Source organism: Meleagris gallopavo, chromosome 4 (assembly GCF_000146605.3).
Source record: "Meleagris gallopavo isolate NT-WF06-2002-E0010 breed Aviagen turkey brand Nicholas breeding stock chromosome 4, Turkey_5.1, whole genome shotgun sequence".
In the NCBI taxonomy this organism is placed as follows: Eukaryota; Metazoa; Chordata; class Aves; order Galliformes; family Phasianidae; genus Meleagris; species Meleagris gallopavo.
The window spans coordinates 17,753,899-17,777,176 of record NC_015014.2 but is presented as its reverse complement, the minus strand read 5'-3'; the positions used below and the strand labels follow the sequence as shown (position 1 = coordinate 17,777,176).

General features: G+C 44.0%; 2 protein-coding genes and 1 long non-coding RNA gene across 3 annotated transcripts in view; 2 read left to right on the top strand and 1 right to left on the bottom strand.

Moving 5' to 3' along the window:
• The first annotated feature begins 19 nt into the window (after window positions 1-19).
• Window positions 20-14,576, top strand: REST (RE1 silencing transcription factor). The gene is made up of 3 exons (XM_003205614.4): window positions 20-1,005; window positions 4,597-4,680; window positions 9,111-14,576. Exons 1-3 carry the CDS (start codon window positions 105-107, stop codon window positions 10,805-10,807), a joined length of 2,682 nt encoding a protein of 893 aa, XP_003205662.1. The 5' UTR covers window positions 20-104; the 3' UTR covers window positions 10,808-14,576.
• A 116-nt stretch (window positions 14,577-14,692) lies between these two features.
• LOC116216544 lies at window positions 14,693-17,191 on the top strand. The gene is made up of 3 exons (XR_004159511.1): window positions 14,693-14,818; window positions 15,411-15,527; window positions 16,574-17,191. It is a non-coding gene; the product is annotated as an uncharacterized LOC116216544 (long non-coding RNA).
• Window positions 17,192-18,041: 850 nt separating this feature from the next.
• NOA1 (nitric oxide associated 1) overlaps window positions 18,042-23,278 on the bottom strand; it is a 5,995-nt gene continuing 758 nt past the window's right edge. The window contains exons 3-9 of the mRNA XM_010709837.1: window positions 23,019-23,276; window positions 21,494-21,658; window positions 20,906-21,102; window positions 20,093-20,224; window positions 19,570-19,686; window positions 18,982-19,099; window positions 18,042-18,891 (exon numbers count right to left, since the gene is read on the bottom strand). Of these exons, the coding sequence (XP_010708139.1) occupies window positions 18,686-18,891; window positions 18,982-19,099; window positions 19,570-19,686; window positions 20,093-20,224; window positions 20,906-21,102; window positions 21,494-21,658; window positions 23,019-23,276 (1,193 nt within the window). The 3' untranslated portion in view covers window positions 18,042-18,685. The remainder of the gene's footprint in view (window positions 18,892-18,981; window positions 19,100-19,569; window positions 19,687-20,092; window positions 20,225-20,905; window positions 21,103-21,493; window positions 21,659-23,018; window positions 23,277-23,278) is intronic.

Sequence of the window (23,278 nt, the reverse complement as noted above, 5' to 3'; positions counted from 1 at the left end):
TCGGGCCGCGCTTCCTCCGCGGGCGGTGTTGCCAACAGGAGGCCTTCCCGCAGCGAGGCTGCTCACAGGTGTGCTTTTTTTCCCCTCTCGACAGAACCGCTGCTATGGCGACTCAAGTGCTGGGACAGTCCGGTGGGAACGGCCTCTTTCCCGGCGGCGCCAACATTGGCATGGCGTTGTCCAACGACATGTATGACTTGCACGACCTTTCCAAAGCCGAGTTGGCGGCCCCACAGCTGATCATGTTGGCCAACGTGGCCCTGACGGGAGAGGTGAATGGCAACTGCTGCGATTACCTGGTGGGAGAGGAGAGGCAGATGGCCGAGCTGACCACGGTGGGCGACAGCAACTTCTCAGACAGCGATGCGGAGGGCGTGGAGGATAGCCGTGCTGCAGAGAGCGACTGTGGCGCCTCGGAAAACGTGGAATTGAGCTCTCTGGAAGCACCCGGTGTGGAAACCCAAGGCCCGGACGCTTGTCCTCCACCAGAGACTCCCAGCACGGACAAAGACGTCCCGTTGGAAGCTCCGGGCACTCCGGAAAGCTCCGAGGACAAGTGTAAGAGCCTCAAGAACAAACCGTTCCGCTGCAAGCCCTGCCATTACGAGGCCGAGTCAGAAGAGGAATTTGTGCACCACATCAGAGTTCACAGTGCTAAGAAGTTTTTCGTGGAAGAAAATGCAGAGAAACAAGTGCAGATCAAGGAGTCCGATTCCTACAGCACAGAAGAGGTGGACTTCTCCAAGGGTCCGATCCGCTGTGATCGCTGTGGCTATAACACTAACAGATATGATCACTACCTGGCTCACCTGAAGCACCACAACAAAGCGGGAGAAAACGAGAGAGTGTATAAGTGTACCATATGCACTTACACCACCGTCAGTGAGTATCACTGGAAGAAACACCTGAGAAACCATTTTCCCAGGAAAGTATACACCTGCTCGCAGTGCTCCTATTTTTCAGACAGGAAAAACAACTATATTCAGCATATTAGAACTCACACGGGTAAGTCTTTAGTTTCTTTTGAATTAAGTATAGTAACGGTAGAGGGAAACTGAATGAATGAAGCGAAAGATGATTTTTCTGTTTGCAGAGTTTGTTCCACCCTGATAAGGCCCACTGCTGTTGTATGTAGTGCTGTGAGGTTGTATCATGAGTTTGCTTTGAGCTCCAGTCTGCAAGCTCTAGAGGTTGGAGAAAATCTCTCATTTCAGGGGCCTGAGAAAAGAACATCTTGTTTAGGGACTTGAAACTTTTTTTTTTTTTTAAGAGAGCATGACAAAAGTGGGCATGTGATGGTTGTCAAGGTATGCAATGTGGAATCCTGGTGTAGCCGCTTCACGGCAGGAGTCCATACTACATTTGTTGGCCTGTAGGGAGCCCCTGGGAGAGATTCCGTCCCGATTTCCTGCCCTCTTCTCCCATCCACCAGTTTGCAATCTTGAGAAGCGTGGGGCTCCTTTCTGCTCTGGTTTATACCAGATGAGCCCATGTGCCAACAGAACTTTGGGTTGCGCAGCATCTCTGTGAGCTGCAGCTAGTTGGGAAATACTATGCTGAGGTTCCTCCTTGGAAGGAACGAGTTCTCCTTAGAGGTTGCTTCCCACTGCTGACATCCACTCTGCTGACACAGGTCAGAAGTGCCATGTTCTGGTGTCTGCTGTGATGGATCTGGAGGATATGCTCTGGTTTTCAGTGTGTTAATGCTCCTTAACAGTAGCCATGTGGTGTTGTTCAGAGGATAGCATTGTTTAAAATTGCTCTTGACTCAACCTGTATGCAGGTTCTTGTAAGAGATGCTGGGCAAATGGTTTTTCCTTGTATGTATTGTGGGAAGTGGTGAGAAAGAAAGCAGGCAGAAATGAAGAAAGAGCAGGAGAAAGCTAAACAAACCCTCCCAGGAATTCATGGCCAAGCATGAGTCCATGCCGTGGTGCCTTACATCTGTCTTGGCTTCCCATTCTCCTGTTAGCCTGACGTTGAGTGCTGAACTCTGACCTCAGAAAGCTCTCAGAGAGCTTTGCAGAAACTCACTTGGAGCAAGTTTGAGGGAACACTATTCAAACTCTTCACAAGCTCTGAGAGTGGCAATCTGAGACGATCATTCACTGTAGGACTCGCTTCCCAGTGTCACAGCCCTGGCAGAGGGCAGAGCTCTTTGCATTGGCAGTTGCTAAGCTCTGAGCTGATGAGTACACTCAAGACTGTATCAAGGTGTATTATTTAATGATATTTAAAAACAACAACAACAAAAAAGGCAAGTAAAACTATGTAGATGTTATCCCGTTCCTCTTTTCTCCTTTAAATTAGGTTTTTGGTTCTTTGGTTTGTCATGTCTTCTCATTGTTTCAACTAAGCTGAGCTGAATGATGATTTCAGCACTTTTTGGTTCGCTCTGGTTCTTGCTTTCTCTGCTCGGTCGTCTTAGCAGCTGGCAAATAGGGATCTTCCAGCCGATTCTTTCTTGATTAAAAAGCTCTCAAATATGTGGATTCGTTTTGGAACGTGCCTCGTTTCCAATAATATAGGTTTTGTCCCCGAGTGTTTAAAGCTAAAGAGGAAGCTAAAGAAGAAAGAATGAGCTACTGGCAAGTATGCTGATCCACCAGGCTCAGCACTTCTGCTGGCACTACTGTGTAATTGATCGCATTGCAGACTGTTAACATAACAGCACTGACTGTAATGAAAACTGTCTGAATAATACGAGTGTCTTTGTGTTATAGTTTTAAAGGAGAAAACATAATAAAAATACCCATTGGAAAGGAGACAGATGATGAATTCAGGTTGTGGAGATAAGGAAGCTGGAGTTGTTTTTAACTTGATGTTCCTGATTGTTGCACCTGACTTATTCTGTGTGGGAAGAAGCCTCTTTGCAGATAAATATCTTTTAGTGCATTTGAATCGGTTGTCTGAACACCGACTCTGCTCTGCTGCTGCAGGAAAGTGGTTTTTCTCCCCTCTATCTGGGACTTGTTGATGCTACTCACTAAAATGGCAGTAAAATGCTCCTTTCTTGTTTCCCAAGTTTGTTTTCTGGGGGTGGTGAGTTAAATTGACTTACTGAGAACTCCCACAAATCCCAGACCTTTTTCTCTGAGTGTCTTCTGGAGAGGCTTTTTTTGGTGGCTTGTTTGCACGTAATGAGCTTGCAAAATGACAGTAAGTCCTTTGGCAAATAGCTCTGTAAAGCAGCCCTTACACAATGTAGCCACGTGTTTAATTTTCAAGTGGTGATAGCATACATCTTATAATAGTTACATTCATCACGTTCATCTAGTATATTTTGCTCATGTGTTCTATAGAAAATATAACGTCTTTGCCACGTTGTTGAAGTTACAGATAAGTTGAAAGATGTGAAATGTGAGGTACTGGGAATAGCACACGACTGTGTATTCCAGGACCTTTGGCCACGATTTGTAGTCACTGAAAAAAACAGCCGTTTCTTTATGACAAAGCCCTACCCCTCCCTGGGACATGACTTAATCTGAACTGGAAAGGAGGGGGCAGGCTCTGGTTGTTAGGGTGATTTTTACATTTAAGCGCTGATCTAATCAAGAGTGCTAATCTGAACGATGTGATGGCAGGAAGAAATAGGCGATTTGCGTGCATTACAAAGGTCTCTCCTCCAGGCAGCTGGAGGTCTCTGCCGCTGCAGGTAGAATTGTCCACAGGCTGTATACGGGATGAGTCTCGGTGAAGAGCGCGTTGGCTGTGTGCTTTGTCTAGTGTAGGAAAACGCAGTGATATACTTCTGATCTTGTCTGGAATAAATAGCAAGTGAGGATTTGCTTTTCCCTTCCAAACTTCACTACGTCCCTGCTCCAAAGTAGAACGTGTTGTTCCAGCTTGCAGCGGGGACGAGGCATTCTCTATCTCCCAGATGCATTAGAAGTTTGAGGCAAAAACCAACCAAACAAACCAAAACCTAGTGCTTTTATCTGCATCTTCCTCCCAGATTCTAAAATTGACCGCCCTTTCTTTGGGCTTGCCTTTGCTTGAAAAGAAATTACTGATGCTTACACAAACTGTCTCTTGTGAAGACAAAATTTGTGGCAGGTTGGCAGGTTAATTTCCATTAGTTCTCCAGAAACAATGACTGCAGGTGAAGGAACTGCAGGTTTGAGAGTCTTCAAAATGTTGCTGCTATTCTTAAGCTATTGCTGGTAGCACAGTTTCACTGAGCCAGGTGTTGCGGTTTTCCACATCCCAGGCTTAAACATAGAGGTGAGGGGAAGCAAAAACCTGGCTTCTTGGGTCGTCACAGTGCTGGCAGAAAGTATGTAGGAAAATGAGCTCTAGTAGCTTAGGATTTCTATAGGGGTAGCAGTTCCAGTCACCTTTTGCCGAAGAGCCGTTTGACTTCAGGTGGATGTGGGGTTGTGCCTTTCATATTCTGTCCCTTTGCTACTCTGAACGTGATTCATACTGGTTCACCTGAGGCATATGCTTCTCACCATGGCCCTGTTCTGAGAGAGAATATGTTTTCAGATACAGCTTGGGGTTCAGTGACGGCCTGGTGGGTATGGCTCGGGAACCAAGGATGGGAGTCATGTGTGTTTCAGTAATTAATTTGGTGTTTTATTTTGTTTTTTGCAGGAGAGCGACCCTATCAGTGTGCTATGTGTCCCTATTCCAGCTCTCAGAAGACACATTTAACCAGGCACATGCGCACCCATTCAGGTTGGTAAGCAGCAGCAGCATGACTCAGAAAAGGGGGTGGTTCTGTGTGACATGAAGTTGTCATCTCATCTAGCATGACCTGAGCTTTAGCTGCCTTTCTCTTTTTTAACAGCTAAGGTTGTTCCTACCTGCTAAAGAAATATGTCATTAATAAAAGCAATGACAGGGGAGAGTATGTCTGCTTTTTCTTCGCTATCCAGGATGTATTCTGAGATTTGTAGGACCGCTGTAGTAGTTTTGCAGTAAATCCAACATTGTGATAATATATGATCAGGCTTTTGTTTTCTGTCTGCTGTCACAGATCAGTTCAAATCAAGTAAGCTGAAAAAGGTATGAACCTCCGAGAATCTCCCCTTGTGATGTCTGTGGTTTCATTTCATCCAGCAGGATGATAAATGAACATCTGAGGAAATCCTTATATTTTGCTTAGTGTTACAGAAGGATACAAAGTAGTGCCTGATTCTGGCAAGGAGGCACTGAGGAGGAATAAACAAACTTAGTGATTCGATCTTGTGGTACTAAAAGCCAAATTAGCAATTTTCACTAGCCTTTATACTCTGTAATTGGTCATAAAGCTGTGATGTTAAGAACTCCCTTCTTTCCATTACTCTGTATCTCCTGTTAGTCTTATTTTTAAATTAAATAATGGCATTCTTATGAGCTTTTACTCCCATAATAACGCTAGACACAAGCACAGCTGTGCTTTGTGACCCTTAAGCTCCCTAAGGGGAGCTTACATGGATCTCAGCTCATGCTCTTGGTTTGCTAATATATGAATTGATCAGACCTAGGTGAAGTTCTAATCCTATGAAACCGTAATGAAAGCATCCTGAACAATAGCTGAGACAAGAAGGCAGTTTTAATTGTTTTGTGATGAGGGTTTGGACCCATTAAAAATAGGCAGCTTTAAAAGGACCTGCCAGTATTTTAGTTTGAGACTTTTTCAATTGAAACATTCTGCTTTCAGAAACAAAAAACATTTTTGACTGCACATCTGTGCTAAATATGAATTTGTAAATGGTTTGGTCAGCACTGTGCCTGGAAATTTTTTCATAATCTTTTTCTTCTCTTATCTGTGCAAATTGGAAGGAGGTGAACAGTGGGATTTGCCTGTGGTCATTGACTTCAAGGTCTGGGAAGGAGGGCGTGAACTGTGCTGACAGAAGTGGGATTGCGCATGGGACTCTTGCTGTCATATGATCATAGAATGGCTTAGGTTGGAAGGGACATTAAGCATGATGTAGTTCCAACTCCCTGCAATGTGCAGGGCTGCCCTTGACTAGATTAGGCTGCCCAGGGCCCCATGCAACTTGACCTTGAATGCCTCCAGGAATGGGGCGTCCACAGCTTCCCTGGGCAGCATGTGCCAGGGCCTTGCTGCTCTCAGAGTAAAGAATTTTTTCCTAACATCAGACCTAAATTGCCCCTCTCTTAGTTGAAATGTCACTGTCAGACCGTGTAAAAAGTCAGTTCTCCTCTTGCTTATGAACTCCCTTTGAGTACTGGAAGACTGCAATTAGGTTTCTGCAGTCTTCTCTTCTCCAGACTGAACAAGCTCAGCTCCCTCAGCCTTTGTTAGGAGAGGTGCTCCAGCCCTCTGAGCATCTCTGTGGCCCTCCTCTGAACCTGCTCCAATAGCCCCACAAATTTCTTGTGCTGGGGGCCCCAGGCCTGGATGCGGGGCTGCAGGTGAGGCCTCATGAGAACAGAGGAGGACAATCCCATCCCTCATCCTGCTGGCCACCCCTCTTGATGCACCTCAGGATATAGTTGGCTTTCTGAGCTGCAAGCGCACACTGCTAGCTCATGTTAATTCATCAGTACCCCCAAATCTTTCTGGGCAGGATTCTTCTTAAAGAAATTCTTCTCCCAGTCTGTACGCATACGTGGGATTTCCCTGACCCAAGTACTTGGCCTTGTTGAACCCTCATTAGGTTCTTGTGGGCCCACTTTTCAAGTCTGTACTTGTCTATCTGGATGGACCTATCCGAGGGGACACTAGTCATGTCCAACCTCCACCTGGACATCGAGCCGTTTACCACAACCCTCTGACTCTGACCATCCAACCAATTATTATCCATCTAATAGTCCAGTCTTTAAATCCATATCTCTCAAATTTAGAGATAGTGATGTGGTGCAGGACCACATCAAAGGACTTGCACAGGTCCAGGTAGACTATATCAGTTGGCCTTCCTTTGTCCACGGACTCTGTCAGACCATCACAAAAGGTCGCCAGATTGGTTAGGCACAATCTGCCCCTGGTGAAGCTGTGTGGGCTGTCTTGATCACCTGCTCATGTCTCATGTGCCTTAACGTCTCTTTCAGGAGGATCAGAATGATCTTCCTGTGCACAAAAGTGGGGCTCACTGGCTTGTAGTTACTCTAGTCTTCCTTTCTCCCTTTCTTAAAAATGGGAGTGTTGTTTTTCTTTTTTCCAATCACTGGGACTTTGCCTGAGAGCTGTGACTTTTTATACATGATGGAGAGTGGTTTGGCAACCATATCAGCCAGTTCCTTGAGAACCAAGGGATGTACGTCATCTGGCCCCATAGATTTGTACAGATTCAGCCTCATGAAGTGGTCTCAGACTTAGTCTGCTTTTACACTTGCAGAGATTTTGCTTCCTCTTACCTCCATCTAGAGGTTCAGGGACATGAGAAGTGTAGAAAGCCTGACTGCCAGTGAAGACTGAGGCAAAAAACTCGTTGAGTACCTCAGTCTTCTCCATGTCTGCTGAAGCCAGTTCTCCCTTCTCATTTATCAGAGGGAGTACACTCTCCTTTGCCTGTCTTTTCTGCCCAATGTATCAAAATAAACCATTTTTGTTATTTTTCACATCCTCTGACAAGTTCTGTCCCATCTGCGCCTTGGCTTTCCTGCTTTTGTGATCCCATTTCTATATGTCCAAATGGCATTTCTGTATTCTTCTTAGGGCACCCATCCCTGCTTCCACTGTGCGTACTTTTCCTTCTCATCCCTCAGCCTGACTAGCAGGCCTTGCTCAGCCATGCTGGTTTCCTGCCTCCTCTGCTTGATCTCTTAAGCTGGGGGATGGAGAGCTCTTATCCTCTCAGAAGGATGTTCTTAAAGTGCTGCCAGCTCTGTTCAATTGGTCTGTCCCTAAGGACAGTTTCCTAGTAGATCAGGGGATATAATCTAACAATTCCTTAAACAGCCTGAAGTTTGCACTCCTGAAGTTCAGGATTCTGACTCTTCTCTTTGCCAAGCCTATGTTCCTCAAAATAGTGAACTTGACCAGAGCGTGGTTGCTACAGCTCAGGCTGCCTCCGATCTTAACCTCTTTAATGATCCGCAGTGCCCTGGTGTTTTATTAACAGCTGAAGTTAAAATAATCCTTCATTAAGTAATAAAGAGATGCTGCAAGCGAAATGAAATTTTCTAGACTCCTAAGCAGGCATCACCCACCTTCTTGCCAGAGAGGCAGCACAACCATGGACAAAAAAGGATCTGGAATGACTTTTCAATACACCTAGGAAGTGGCATGCATTAGTTTTGGAGGTAAATTTTTAAATGCTAGTTTAGATCTAAGTAGCACCCCTCAGCTGAATTTGTATAGACAAAAAAGTTCGCAAAGTATTTTTGGACTTGGGTTATTGTGCCAAAAATGTTTTTCCTCTTTGCTTTGGAGTGTAAATGGAAAGCTGATTCTGCTGCACCAGTGTGCACTAAACCTCGCATTTCAGAAACACTTGTGCATGCAGGAGTCGTTTAAAAAATGCAGCTTTCAGTAGTAGCAACACGATGTCTTCAGACCGCCTACGTATTTCTTGCCAACAGTAGCCTGCAGCCAACCCATAAATGTGACATAAATGAGACAGTGATGAACTCCACTGAACTGAACTTAAGAATGGCAGAAATCACTGAAGTGGCATATTTTTCACGTGCTTAGTCTTTTGCTAGCTCATTTTCCCTTACTTCCTTTTCAATGCAAACATGAATGAAGTATGCTAAATTTGTGTAAAGTTGGACTTATTTGAAACGTTTGTGTGAAACTTCTATTCATCAAATGTTACATTTCCGTTTTTCTACAATGCATTCAATGGACCAGTTGGGTATGGATTCCATTTGCTAATAGTACTATAGAGAGATCTCTGCGGGTATGTATGCATAGCCAGAACTTGTGACTTTGTTACTGCTTGTTTGGTTGTGGATCCCCTTCCTCCCAGTCCTTGCCCCTTCTCTTTTTTTTTTCTTTTTTGTATATTGTTTTTGGTGTCTTGTGAATGTGTTTGTGATTTGTGGATTTCTTATGTTGATTGTATTTAATTTAAGAGACGCATGGATATATAAATATATATAATTTTCTTTTTGAGTTTCATATTTCTGTGCTTGTCTTAGTGCAAAGTGATTTCCTTCCCAACCCTGTGCTTAATAATCACCACAATTCCCTTCCACCCTTCCTTCTTTAGGTGAGAAGCCATTCAAATGTGATCAGTGCAGTTACGTGGCCTCAAACCAGCATGAAGTAACTCGTCATGCAAGGCAAGTTCACAATGGGCCGAAGCCTCTGACTTGCCCACACTGTGACTACAAAACGGCCGATCGCAGCAATTTCAAAAAGCACGTTGAGCTCCACGTCAATCCGCGCCAGTTTCTTTGTCCTGTTTGTGACTACGCGGCATCTAAGAAGTGTAACCTGCAGTATCACATCAAATCCAGGCATCCCGATTGTTCGGACATCACCATGGATGTTTCAAAGGTGAAGCTACGGACTAAAAAGAGCGAAGCTGACTTTTCTGAGAGCATCAGTGACAAAGTGGAGAAGGAGCAAACAAAAGGGGATTCGCCCACAAAGAAAACTGAGAAAACTGTGAAAGTGGAGAAAAAAGAGAACTTAGCAAAGGAAAAGAAGCCAACGAACAATGCTCCTGCACGCCAAGTGACAACCAGAAGTCGGAAATCGACTTCAGAAAACAAGGAGGTAGATATTAAAACTGAGAAAAATACTGAGAAACAGTGTAAAACAAAGAAGGTCAAAAGAAAGGCAGAGGCAGAAATAACTTTCTCAAAGCAAGAGCCTGCGAATGATACCATCATAATGACAAAAAAGAAAAAAAAAGTGGAAACTAAGCCCAGAGACTGTCAGGAAGCTCAGAAAAGTGATGATGTACCAGAGGCAGAACCTAAAAAGCAAAATTCCTGCCTTAAGAAAAGCAGAAAAAAGAAAGCTCTGAAAAGTAAGCACAGTAAGAAAAGCAATAGACTTGATGAGGAGAAGATGGAAGAAGAGGAGGTGGCGGACAAGTCTCATCTTACGGAAGAAGACAGATGTGTGAAACTCGACAGTCCGAGCAGCGACCAGGAGAAGGAGGAAGATCCTGCTGGTCCAGCACCGTTAGACAGTAATGTTGGTCATACTTGCAAGGGGGAGAACATCAGTGCCATAGGAAGCTGCGTACAAGAGCCAAAACAGCTTTGTCTGTCAGCTCAGGTTGCGGACACAGAGGCTGAGCTGAAGGATCAAGAAATGCCTGCTGCAGCAGTGGAGAGCAAAGACACTATCTGTGAAAAAGAAGAGAGAAAGATGGACACGGGAGAAGACTCAGAAGAATCTTCTCATGCAGTGTCTTCTGAACAAAGTCTGGATGGACCCGTGGATGTACTACCAGATCTGGAGCCCAGGAAGGAGCCAGAGGAAATCTGCTTGGCAGAAACTGTGAGTAACCCAGACCCAATAGACCTGACTAAGACACGCATCCTAGAGACAGAGCCACCAGCAGATGCTGTGGCAGTGCCTGTGCCCCCAGAAGGGTGTATGCAGAGCCCTGGAGTAGCTCTGGCCTTATCACCTCTGGATAATGCAGCAGTGAACGAATCTCAGGAAATGGATGAGGATGAAGGCATCCACAGCCATGAAGGCAGCGACATAAGCGACAACATATCAGAAGGCAGTGATGATTCGGGGTTAAACGGTGCTCGCTCTGTACAAGAGGAAACCAGTCCGAAGGCATCACAAGGAGCTGCCAGTAGCACAGCAGTCAGGGAGAACTATGTATGCATTTTTTGTGACCGCTCATTTAAAAAGGAGGGTGAATACAGCAAGCACCTCAATCGCCACTTGGTCAATGTGTATTATCTTGAGAAGGCAACAAAAGGGCAGGAGTAGAAATAGCTGTGGTCTGGGGGCACGTGTATCTTTTGTAAGATCTTATACAGCTTATGTACAGATACTGTAGATTTTTTTTTTTTTTAAAGCATGGTTTTCTTTAGTGTCTGCGTTGGGATTTTTTTTTTTTTAAGCTGAAAATATTTTGGACAACTTTTCATGTAATGACCTCTTTAAATATTGGATCTCTTCATTAAAGAAGTAGGTAGGGTGTATGAGGCTGTGTCCTGTAAGTTCTGTCTGTTTATAGTTTGTTAGCTGATGCATTTGTTTTATAAGTTGAGCTTTAGGAACAAGGCTTGTAGCTACCATACACAAGTTGGATGTTTATAGAGGCACTGGCAGTTGCTTTTTCTTTTAGCAGCCAACTCCTCTTTCCCCTCTCTTCCGCTTTTGTTTTAGTTCTGCTTAACGTACCTTGATGTTCAAAGTGGTAAAAACTACTCAATGCTTTTTCTACCAGGAAGATAGCTTCTATCTCATAAAAGAGCACTTTGTAAGACAAATCGAAGTTGGCTAGCGATGAACGTAACTGTTTAAGGTAATTATAATTGTGAACATACATTTCAGATCCCCTTAGTATGAACAGTGAGCCAAAATTTGGGGTTAGTCCTTCCAACTTTTGTTTGGAGAACCTCTGTCTTGATTAATATCTTATTAACTGTTATGTGTCATTGACTCTGTGGGGGGGAGCAAGTTTGTTATTTTTAAGTTTTTGCTTTTTTGTTGTTCTTGCTTTAAAGGCTTAAAATGTTGCACATTGTTTTGTTTATACCTATGCAGATAAATCCTTTAGGAATAGCGCTTGTGCAGTACATGTACACTTTATATATGCATGTTGGTTTCATTTGTGTAAGCTTTTCTTACTTTGAACCATTCAGATTCGTTGCTTACCATGGGCCAGTTTTCTGTGATGCTCTTTGCTGCAGATTTTTCTTCTTTTCATAGGGTATTGCTAGTTTTGCGTAGAACTATGAGCTGTTTGGCTGTGTATTTTTGAGTAGCTTTAAAATTTTATATAGTTCTTGAACAAAAGGATATCAACACAGTTCCAAAACACTATCTTATAGTTTTTTTTTTTCCATAGAAATGCCACTTCTGATATTTTTAGTACATATACAGAGTAATAAATTGTAATTTATAGTTTGGGATCACCAGACAGGAAAGTAATCACTGTCAGTGAAAATGGTCTGAAAATTATACAAGTCCAGGTGTTGCTTGATTTTTTTTTTTTCTCTATTTTAATTTCTATGATGGACAGCAGTCAAGCTTAAAAGACTTAAAAAAAAAAAAAAATTAACCATAGATGTTAGATTTTGATGAACTGTACATCTCACACACTGAACAACAAAGACAAACTAACTGGTAAGCAACAAACCTGGCATTAAAGGCTGTAGGAATTCCTGTTCCTTATTCATTCAAGTTTCATTTAATAGAATCATCCTGCTTCCTCACAGAGAGAGAATCGGTCACATAAGTGATCAGGTTACGATCTCAGGTTTATATACAAGAAATACCGTACCAGGAGTTTTTAATTCTAAACAGATTTTCTTCTGGCACACACAAATGTGAGAGAGATTGCGTGCCTGCTAGTGGCAAAATGTGAACGCAATCCAAATGAGCAGGGAAAAAGCAAAAGCCTCCAGACCCATCTGTGCTGCAAAAGACTGTCTTAAGGTCCCTTCTCAGGTGCAGCAATTAGGGGTGGCTTCTCATCAACTCTGCAGAAGCAACTTTGGAGGCAGGTGTTGTTTGCAGAGCGGAGCTGAGGAGCTAGTTCAGTGTGTTTTAGGTACTCACAGTGTGTGTTCTGTGAATTGGTTCTGTGAATGTAAATTTCTGGAGCAAACTTTGTTTTTTTTTCTCCCTGTCCACATGTCATCTTCTCCCCTTCCCTCAGCCCCCAAGCTAGCCTTGAATGAATAGAGAACAAAACTACATTGCTTCTCCTTTTGGGAGAGATTGGTAATAGGAGGCCAAAGATTTGAGAGGGAGGGCATCCCTCATGGAAGAAATAAATTGTATAGTGAGTTTTTGTTTGCTTAGATAGCATTCAATCCTTACCTTGGCTGTGACAATCATTGGCAACTGAAGATCAAGTTGCAACTATATTTATGCTAAATGTTAAGAAACTTAGTTGAGTTGTTTTCCTAAACAACTGGTTGTAATAGTCTTAGATGTATTTCTTTTTTTTTAATGGTGTTTCTTTTATATGTAAATGTTGCCAACGTTTGTGAGTAACATGAGCAGATGCTGGAAATTCCAGTACTGTGCAGAGATATTGTAGCTCCCCTTATATCCTTGCAAAGAGCCTTTGCCATCTTGTGAGAGACTTCAAGGACTTCAGCTATGTTCAGATAAACTTGTGGACTGGCCTGATAATTATGTTTTTAAAATGGAAAATGTGGTGTACACTGACTTAAAATGTCTTCTGATGAGATAAACACAAGGGTGTGTTTTTCTGAGGTACTGCACTGCAGATTTCTGGGAAGTGGTCAAGTTTTAATGCTTGATCTAACAAGAACTCTGTGAAGACAGCAGTGTTCCTGTTAAGCAGTGTTTCCTATCTCAAGATTAGGAGCTGAAAATAGACTACAGAAACATTAAGAAGACAGGTCTCTTCAAGACCTTTACCAGCAATGTCCTGAAATACTGTTGGTGTGTTACAGTGTTGGAATTCTCTGCTGGCTTACGTCCAAGATTTGGGAGTATGTTATGTTAAAGCAGCAAAGACGTACTGCATCGTATGTACCTAAGATGTTAGAAATTGCTAAAATTGAATATTTGTATTGGAGAATGCCGATTAGGTAAGCCACCAGAAATGATGCTTTTACTACGATGTATCTCCCTCTAAACAATGACTTCTTTGTCCTTCTCAATATTCTTAAATTATTTTGTGTCGGTTTTGCCAATAGTAGCCTAAGAACTGTAGGAGTGTTCAACCTCAGATACATGGGTTGAGGAGTTTTTAGCACAACGACAGCTCTACACTGCCAGTCCTTGGTTGAGCAACATGGCATTTGAGGTTTTCATCTCTGTGGATCTATCCACTCAAAGTAGCTGCCTTGAGAAAAGATCCAGAAGTGGATAGTTAGGCAGTCGTAATCCATTATAGTGTAATCACGGCTGGATTAGATGGTTTTAGTTGTCTTTTCCAGTCGCAATGATTCTGTGATTCTGTAGTCACTATTTCTAGGTTTTGATGATTTAGGCTGGACCTTCATTCATTGACAAAAGAAGAACGTTTAACATCTGCCAGGCCAGTTAAGATGTGGTAGCGTCACTGATTTCAACAGATTTAATATAGCTGAAAAGTATTAACCAAATTCAAGAGGTTTCTTGAATGGCAGTTGTGTAGATACATGGCATGCATATTAACAGAATCCAGATAGCTAATGGAATTGTTTCATGTGTACATACATTTCCTCCCTCTAAAACTATCCTAGTTAACTTTTGTAAGCTGGCATGGAGTTGTGTTTATGACATTTGGTTGCACCATGTTTGATGCTTTTACAGTGCAATACTTGTATTCTCTGAATAAAACCAAAGGTAATTTTTTTTTTTTCATGTTCTCTACTGTAGTGCATGATGGCCTTTTCTACGTTTTTAATGTAAAACAAGCCAGATCATACATCCTGTTTTCACTTAAAGTATGTTTTAAGTCTTTTGTTCAAAATGTAGTGTAAAATTAAACTAAATTGCATTATATTAACCCTTTCAAGTGTATTTTCCTAAGCATAGTTCTGATTAAATAAACTTTATTACGGAACTCGTCGCTTCTGTCTGCCTGTATGGGAGCTGTTGATCATGGCCTGAACCTCTGATTGACCACCTGAGGTGAGCAATGAGTCAGTCCTGGAAGCACAGGTGAAGGCAATTCTCCTGTGCTACTGGAAGGGGTGGAGCCTTGCTTTACCTCTCCTAGACCCCGTTTAAGAGCTGACTACCACTAGAGAAGGGTCTTTTGGAGCTTGCTCCTCTTGGAGTCTTCTCAGTGAGCCCAGGACAAGGGTAAGCTTTCCATCCATTCTTCTTTAGCGTGATAACCTATTTAGCCTAACTTTCCTGTATATTTCTAAATTATAACATCCGTATATTCATTGATTACACACTGCTATGTATTAATGGCTACAAAAAAAAATGTTTTTAATTAAAGGGGCCATGTTCTGGCTTAAAGTCTTATAGATAAATGTATGTGAATTTTATGGTAAAGCAGGAGTTGTACCCAGTCCTAACTCTGGGCTGTCATGAGATGCCCTGAGAGCGTGGCATAGAGGTGGTAGGTTTGGGTACTTTTCTGCTTCTTTGCCTTTGCTGCTTGAGTTAATTATTTCAGACTGGTTCAATGGAGGAGGCCCTGGCCTTTGTACCACCAGTTTGCATTTTCACTCTTCAGAAAGGGACAAAATTAGGTGAAATATAATAGAAATTATGTAAATGGATTGCCAGTGGGAGAAACCATTTTCCCTTAAACCTGCATCCTCATCTTCAACTAGCTTCTTGTGTTGTGGCAAAAAATGGGTAAAACCTACCAGGTTGAAAATGTGCTATTTTATGCTGAGTTCTGCTTTATGCCTAATTACTTTTGTTTGTTTTTCTACAGAATTGAGTAGAGAAGAAGAAGTGCATTGCTATGTAGTACCTTGCAGGCCAGCAGCAAGACAATGCTATGACTCCTTTGGACTCAAGGCAGGTTGCTGAACCACTCCCTTGCCCACAGGTTGGTGGAAAGGGCCGTGTGAACCATTCTTAGTGTCCTTTAACACAGTCCAGGGCAGCACACTCCAATGGCTGCTGCCTGCAGCAGGGGCTGTGTTGGAGCTGAAGGGATAGAGGAATTCTGTGTCTCGTTGGGTTTCCATCACAAAGAGCTGAATGAGAGCTGGGGCAAAAAGAGGAAAGGTCATGAGCAGTCTCAGGGTGAGGAGGGGCAGGGACATGGGCAATGCCCTGGATGAGTTACCAGGCCACCAGGACCGCCTCCAGTGGTGCAGGCACAGATACCTGCAGCCTTAAATGGGAAATCAGAAGGTGAACAGCCAAGAGGTACATAGATTTCAGGAGCACAAGCTTTCAAAATAGCATATGCTTGAGTGGATAGGAAGCTGAAGCTTGAAACTTGTGGCCCATTAGGTTCATAGCCCAGTGGACCTCTCCTGCATTACAGGCCATTTTGGGAGCACTAACAATGGGTAAAAGAAACCTGGGTAAAAAGTGACCTCAGCATGAGATTTGTTCTGCTTTTGCCACAGAAAGCAGTAGCCCTTTTCCTAGGGTAGGAATTCTTGCCATAAACAGTGCTTAAAAGTTAATAGCTACTGGGCAGAGAAAAGAAGCCTCCTTTTTGGGGGGAACATGTGCCAAAGCAAATAAACTCAGGCTGCCAGCTGCAACATCATGTCCTTACTTGCAGGGCAGTGGGGATATGCAATACTCCTTTGCTTGGCCCAGGTCGGTATCCCCTCGTCCCCCATTCCAGCTGGGGGAAGACAGGGAGCTCCCTGCAGTACTCCAGCAAATGAGCTGTTCTGCTGAAAATGCACTTCTCAGCTTTCCTCACTTTCCTAAAATAGCTATACATAATTGCACCCAGCCTGTACACATCGAGCCATGAAGGTCGGACCTTCTCAGGAGGCTCAACTCTCCCAGTCCTGTCTTTACACCTCATTTTTACACACAGATTCAACACAGGAGCCAAAAGCAAATGCGGTTTGAGATTAAATTAGCTCTTGTCCATAGATGTTAAAAAAACGTCTTGCCTTTCAGGCTGTCCAGCACAAGCATAAAATAGACACCAACTTTGAGAAGCACTTCAGAGCAGGTCCTCAGCACCTGTGTAATTCAGCCCTCAGAACTCATAAAAGGTATTTCTGTGCTTTAATCAAAGCACTAATTGCTTCCATATTAAAACCTCCTACATGCTGAGGTCTTACATCTGTCCGGAGCACATGTTTTTTTGTTGTTGTTCCTAGCTGTGGCTGTTGCTAGTTCTCTGCTCTTAGGGCCTGAGGAGTCAGTAGATACAGAGCAGGCTTTGCAAAAGCACTTAAAACACCCACGCAGCTCTAGCCCTTGTACTGGCTCAGCTGCCCCACTTGCACGTCTTGCTGAACACAAAAGGACACAGCATGGGAGGCACGTTCTTCCCCGCACATCCTCATGTTTCAGGCAGGAAGCCCTTTCTCCTGGATACAATTCCAGCATTGGCTACTGATCTCTGTGAAAAAGGCTGTGTTTCCAAAAATCAGGGGACCTGCTACACAGAACACGTCTTGCCTGCAATTTTTCATGACTGCCTCCTGGGCTGGAGACCAATGCTGTCACGGAGGAAGGCCTTCCAGTTATTCTTCCTGCATTTGGTATTGTTTGTATTTTATATTGTCTTTTCCAGACTTACAGTGTTAGAGGAATGCTGTAGGAGACGCCTGTTTCTATTTGTCAAGCTAGTTTGAACAAGCCACGTCTAGACCCTTTTCTTGACTCCCAGCTTTGCTGGTAAGAGCTGTGACTATTTCTATGTCCACTTCTTCAGGACTGCTGAGTATATCCCTCACAAAAAACGAGATGCTAGCAGAAGCAGTGTTTTCTGCTGTCTTCTCTTAGAACACTTAATGGAAATGGTGTGGCCAGCAGGACTGGGGTGGTGATTTTTCCCCTCTGTACTTAGCTCTGGTGAGACTGCACTTTGTGTACTGTGCTGAGTTGTAGGACCCACACTATGAGAAGGATCTTGATTGCTTGAGTGTGGGTGGAGGAGAGGGGGGAAAAAAAACAGTGAAGGAACCAGAAAACCAAAGATAAGAGTGGCTCGGGAAACTGGTGCTATCTAGAGAGAAGCCTGTGGAGAGACCTCAAGGCTCTCTACAAGTACCTTAAAGCACACTGTAGCAAGATGGATGTTTTCTCTTCCCCCAGACCTCTATTCTGATCAACCAAGGAGGGAAGCATGATGAGACTGCTTGTGCTGTGTTCACCTGACTGCTGTGTTTGCAGTCTGTGTGGCCAGCTGTGTACGTGTCTGCTGTGTGCACATGCCAACTGGAAACTTGAGCTGCTCCTGTGGTTGGACATGGCAGCTTGGAACTGCAGTACTCTTACTCCTCTTTGGCTGCTAGATATGGCATGATACATTTTCCTCTACTATAGGCCATGGTGCTAGTGCTGTTGTATAGTTTGCAGGATGCAAGCCCACAGAAGAGTGCTTTTCTGGTGATTTCTAAAGAAGACAAAAGAGTCTTGAAAAGGTTTTTTATTGTACATCATCAGTTTCAGAAACTTTTACACAAAATACAGAAACCAAAGCAGTGAGTTGCAAGTTTCTTTAATTCCTTTTCCTGTGTCCAGAAGTAAGGCAATGCTTGAGATACTGAGGGGACCTGATTTTTGGTCAATAATGTTGGATAACCGCAAGCTCCTGGGAGTGTCATACCCGCACCAGAGAACTCCCTGCTCCTCTCCCCACCCTCCACCTCCCTCTGCTTTGGAAACAACATAAAGGCTCCAAGAACCAGGTGATGGTTTCTGACCTGTGAGAGCATGTCTGCAGAAAAAGACCTGCTCTCTGAGCAGCGAAGTCAGCCAACGGCAGGCAGCTGAGCTTCTGTGCTGTATTTCAGGAGTAAACTGGGAAAGATGGTTGCTCCCTGACAGCGCCTGATCCCAGGCTCACCTCATAGAGCAAGGTACCAGCCATTCAGCTCACTTGAACTAGCTGCAGCTCAGTAGTTACATTAGACTTGTGGTGCCTTAAATCAGATTTATCTCACCCAGACCTCCCTTGAAACTGTGCCTGTCTGCCTTTCAGATGAGTCTAAGCTCTCCTGAGTGTCAACAAGCATCAAGGTTCTGAATCCTATTTTGCTCAGACAATGGTGAGTGCTATCTGTTCCCCACAGTTTTCAGGTTTTCTACAAGGGAAGGAGGCTTTTTGGTTCTATAGGCAGCAGTACCTGGGATCCGGGCCCCTCTGATGTTACTGATATATGGTAAAAGGGGAGGCTCCCGTACCACTACTGTGGTGCCCCTGGGTGTATAGGCTCGGAGCAACAGTTCCTCTTCTGCATGAGCTGTCACTGCCACCCAGCCTGCAGAGCAAAGTTTAAAAAAAAAAAAAGTCAGTAGGAAGAGTTGCTCGTATCAGAACAAGGGTTCTCACACAAAGAAATGCAAATTACCTGTAGAGGAAAGTTTGATATCTGCAACTGCCTCAGTGGTACCAGTTCCTTTCAGTGTAATGTCCTGAGGGACAAGTGGGGGGAACTCTTTCATTCGCTCTTTCCCACCCATTGGAACCTAATGTCAAAACAATAAAAGATTTAGCAGTTAGAGATGCTTCAGTACTCCTACATTAAACTGAAGAGCAATGCACAAGTGGGAACAAAGATATCAGACTTTTGTTATCCGAGTAAGAGCTGGTTTGTATATCCTTACAGGAGCTACTTCCAATTTGCAAAGAGCAGAATTGGGATCACATCTGGAGCAACCCAGCCTAATGAAGCCCACAGCTCAGGAGTGAGCGAAGATGGAGTGTCTGCTACGTGAATCAGCTGTTGGCTCAAGCCAGCTGCCTTCCTGTGGGTTACATTACTTATGTACACTCAATGTGTGCAGGAAAGTTGCTGCCAGGACAAGGACAGCTCACCCTGTCCCCAGTCTAGATGTACTATGCAGTCTGTCACAATAGTAAGAAGGTCAAAACAATAAAACATGTAGGAATGTGTCACCAGGTGGGACAGTCTACCAAAAGCACCTGCTTCTCTTACCTTAAAGAATTCTTGGCCAGCGTACTTCTCGTACGTGACATCCGCACTGCTCAAGGTAGCAATGTGAACTGGCAACAACTTAGAAGCCACAACAGAAAACCAGGCAGGTTTTTCTCCCTGAAATAAGATAAAGTACACATCATTCACACTAACACAAAAGCAACCTCAAACTGTTCTCTCTTGCTCCATTTCCTTACTGTATGTTGAAAACCTGTCTTTTACTGACATCCTTGCCTCTGTCATTGCAGAGCAGCCTCTGCATGGAAAGCCCTTCAAGGTGAAGGTGTTTATCAGCATTTATAAAAGCACGTATGGTTTTACAATATAAAATACTGTGCACTGGTAACAAGTATCACCGCTCTCCATCCCAAGGCATTTTTACTTTATGCAGTGCTTTATTAACAGAACGATCATCTTGAAAGCAGTAAAGAAAGGAGGTGGAAGTTACCTGGACTATCGTTTATTGTTTGCTCCTATACCAGAAGATGAAGCTGCTGCTATCAAAAATCCTTGTTTTGCCTACCTGTAAGTAGTCTATGCGGCCTAAAGCTGCTAAAAACAAGACCATTCCTGGCTTGAGAATGAAGGTCCGTGGAATGATGGCTTGTGTTGGCAAAACCAGCTTTACTTCTTTCTCTGTTAGGAGATTCAAAACCTGAAAAATAAATTGTACAGTCAGATCACAGTTTTCCACGATTATTCAACTTCAGAAGGACGACTGTGCTCAGTCTCCAGTTAGAGCTCTAAGCTACCTTCACACCAGATGCTAACTAGCTATTAGCGAGCAAAGTGGCACAAAGTGGGTTAGAGATGATCTTGTAGACATCTAGGAAAGTTCTGACACCACTGCTGATTTTCTATCTCCTAGTACTTTTTAACTTTTCCCAAAAGATGACCTGTGGCTCCACAAAGATATCAAGGTGATGAAAAAACCCACAATATTACGTTTTTGGACATACGCACTCTATAAGCACCAGCTTCAGCATTGTTGCTCCTCTACTGAAACACTGAAGCAGGCCTCACGTGCTGAAGCTAGTAAAAGAACACTGCAGATCCTGCTGGCTTCATGAGAATACTGCAGGTCTTTCTCAAAGCTTTGAATTGGTCACATAATACTAGTTATCCTCCTAAGCTCCACCTTTTTCAATAGGGTGGCGCAGCTAAAGAAGCACAAATTTCTCCGGGTGATATTGGTATAAACTTAACAGTCCTGTACTTATCTGCATTAAAAAGTGTGCTGACATACAGTTCCTTAACAGAGATCACAGTATGCGCCATTCAGAAATCCAACAGCAAAAACACAACAGACCCTGACCTCCTGCCACAGAATACCTACACAATTTTCCTTTACAATCCCTGGAGTATCAAAACACCAGCGAGCATCCTTCACTTCGTTGTATGTGAACTCCTCTCCTTCCTCATGCTTCTTAGAGATACGGCATGGATCTTCATCTGTGCTGTACGACAGCATGTCAGGGTCAAAATCAATCACAGAGCTCTCCTTCTGGCGTTTAAATGTTCTTCCAACTCTTCCTGGATTAAAATGAAAGGTTTCCTGTTCATTCATTTATTAACTTGCATTTCCTCCAGTTGGACACCTGTCCCTTCCCTTGACTATTAGGGATGCATGGCTGTGACAGAAAGGTGATAAAAACGTTGCGTGCATGTTCAAAAGCCAAGATGCTAACAGATCCCTTCTATAAGGGATCTATAGCACTCCTTAAGCTCCAAAACTTTAGCAAGGACCATATACAGACAGCATGTTCCTCTCACAATTAAATGAAAGTGAGTTCTTACAGAATGGGTAGAAATTGCTTGCCAAAAACAGATGCATTCTTCAGAAAATTAAGGAGTTAACAGTCCTTTGTGTAATGCAGCATTTCCACCAGAACATTCCATCACCTTTTGCTCAGACAATACTCACCCACTAAGTAACCTCGCTTTTTAAGGCGATTGAGGTGCTTTTTTTCTTCATCGCTTAGCTGGTCTTCTGTTTTTAGTGCCTCTTCTTTCAGCCTCTCCTGCCTTCTGAATATCCTGTCACACGTTGGGTTAATAATTGGAAATTTCAACAAGTTCAGTGTTGTTCCTGGAAGGAAAAAAAAAAAAAAGATGACGACACATCTAGATCTCTGGGTACCTGTCATATTTAAGCTCTCAGGAACACAAATAAAAAAAATACTTGGAACCATCTAACAAAAAATTGGAACTAAGTGTCAACACATGCTTCACTTAAAGCCTCCCTCCCAGCTGGAGTGGCTGAAGTGTGCTACCATCCACTTAGTATCTGCTTTCTTGTTGAAAGGCTTCTCACAAGAACCCACAATTAGCCTCATGCACACTCTCACTAATTAAAATCATGCTAAGCTGGCACAGCCATGGGTCATCTGAGCTGATTCTGCACAACTGCCCAGTAGATTTTTGGAAGGTTGATCAAACACCTGAGCAGCAAAGCCTTGCGACCCTAGGGCCCATTTCTATGAATATAAGGGACTGGAATAAAACCAGCAGCATTTGGGTGAAAAAGATGATTAAAAATCCTATTTTACTGTATATATTGGAACATTGTATTACAATGAGCAAACAAGGGGATTCACTGACCAACGCGATGCTGACAACTCTATTTGATCAGGACCGAACATCAAGACTACTATTGTAAGGGCAGCGGACTTCACAATCTATGGCACTAAGACCAACCTAAGACACCTCAGCAAAGTCCCTGGTTTTGCTGTGATTGCTCTACCAGGGTCTCATGAGTTCTGCCTCCTGTTATAGAATCAAAGAATCATTATGGTTGAAAAAGACCTCTTCCATCCAATCCAACCCCAGCCCATCCTCACCATACCCACTAACCACTTCCTTCAGTGTCACATCTCCACATTTTTTCAACACCTCCAGAGATTCTACCACCTCCCTGGGCAGCCTGTTCTACTGCACTACTACCTCCTCAGAGAAGTGATGTTTCCTAATATCCACCATGCACCTCTTCTGGTGCAACTTAAAGCCATTTCCTCTTGTGCTATCGCTGTTTCCTAGAAGAAGAGGCTAACTCCCACCTTGCCACAACCTCCCTTCAGGCAGTTGTATAGAGCCATATGGCCTCCCCTCAGCCTCCTCTTCTGCAGACTGCACAACTCCAGCTCCCTCAGCTGCTCCTCATAAGACTTGCGCTCCACAACTGTCACAGCCTTGTTGCCCTTCTCTGGATACAAGATTCACAGGGACATGCCAACACGTTATTTGCTGTCTATATCCCTCAGTGCTCCAAGGCCTTGGTGCCGCAAGGCCTCCAAGGACAACACAGGGAAGGGGAGGATTCTATACATGGTACAGCACTGGAGCTCACTGCCCGCAGTGGTGATGCCTCAGGCCCGTTCAGTGACTGGCCTGGTAGCACAGCAGAGCTGACGGCCCGACTGTGACATAGGCATGGTGGTGGTGCCCCTCACCTGGCCAGGCTGAGACAGTGGCCCTGCCAACCACATCGGGGGCACGCGACTTGCAGTAGTCAGAGAGCAGCAGGGCGTTGAAGAGCGTCGACTTGCCCGAGTTAGTGGCCCCCAGCAGGTAGACGTCGCCGGCGCACTTCCAGGAGCGCTGCAGCCGGCTGACCAGCCCCTCCATCCCGAAGCCCGTCTTGGCGCTCACCAGCCGGACATCCACCAGCTGCGCTCGGGAGATGCCGGCCTGCAGGCAGGCAGCCGTCACT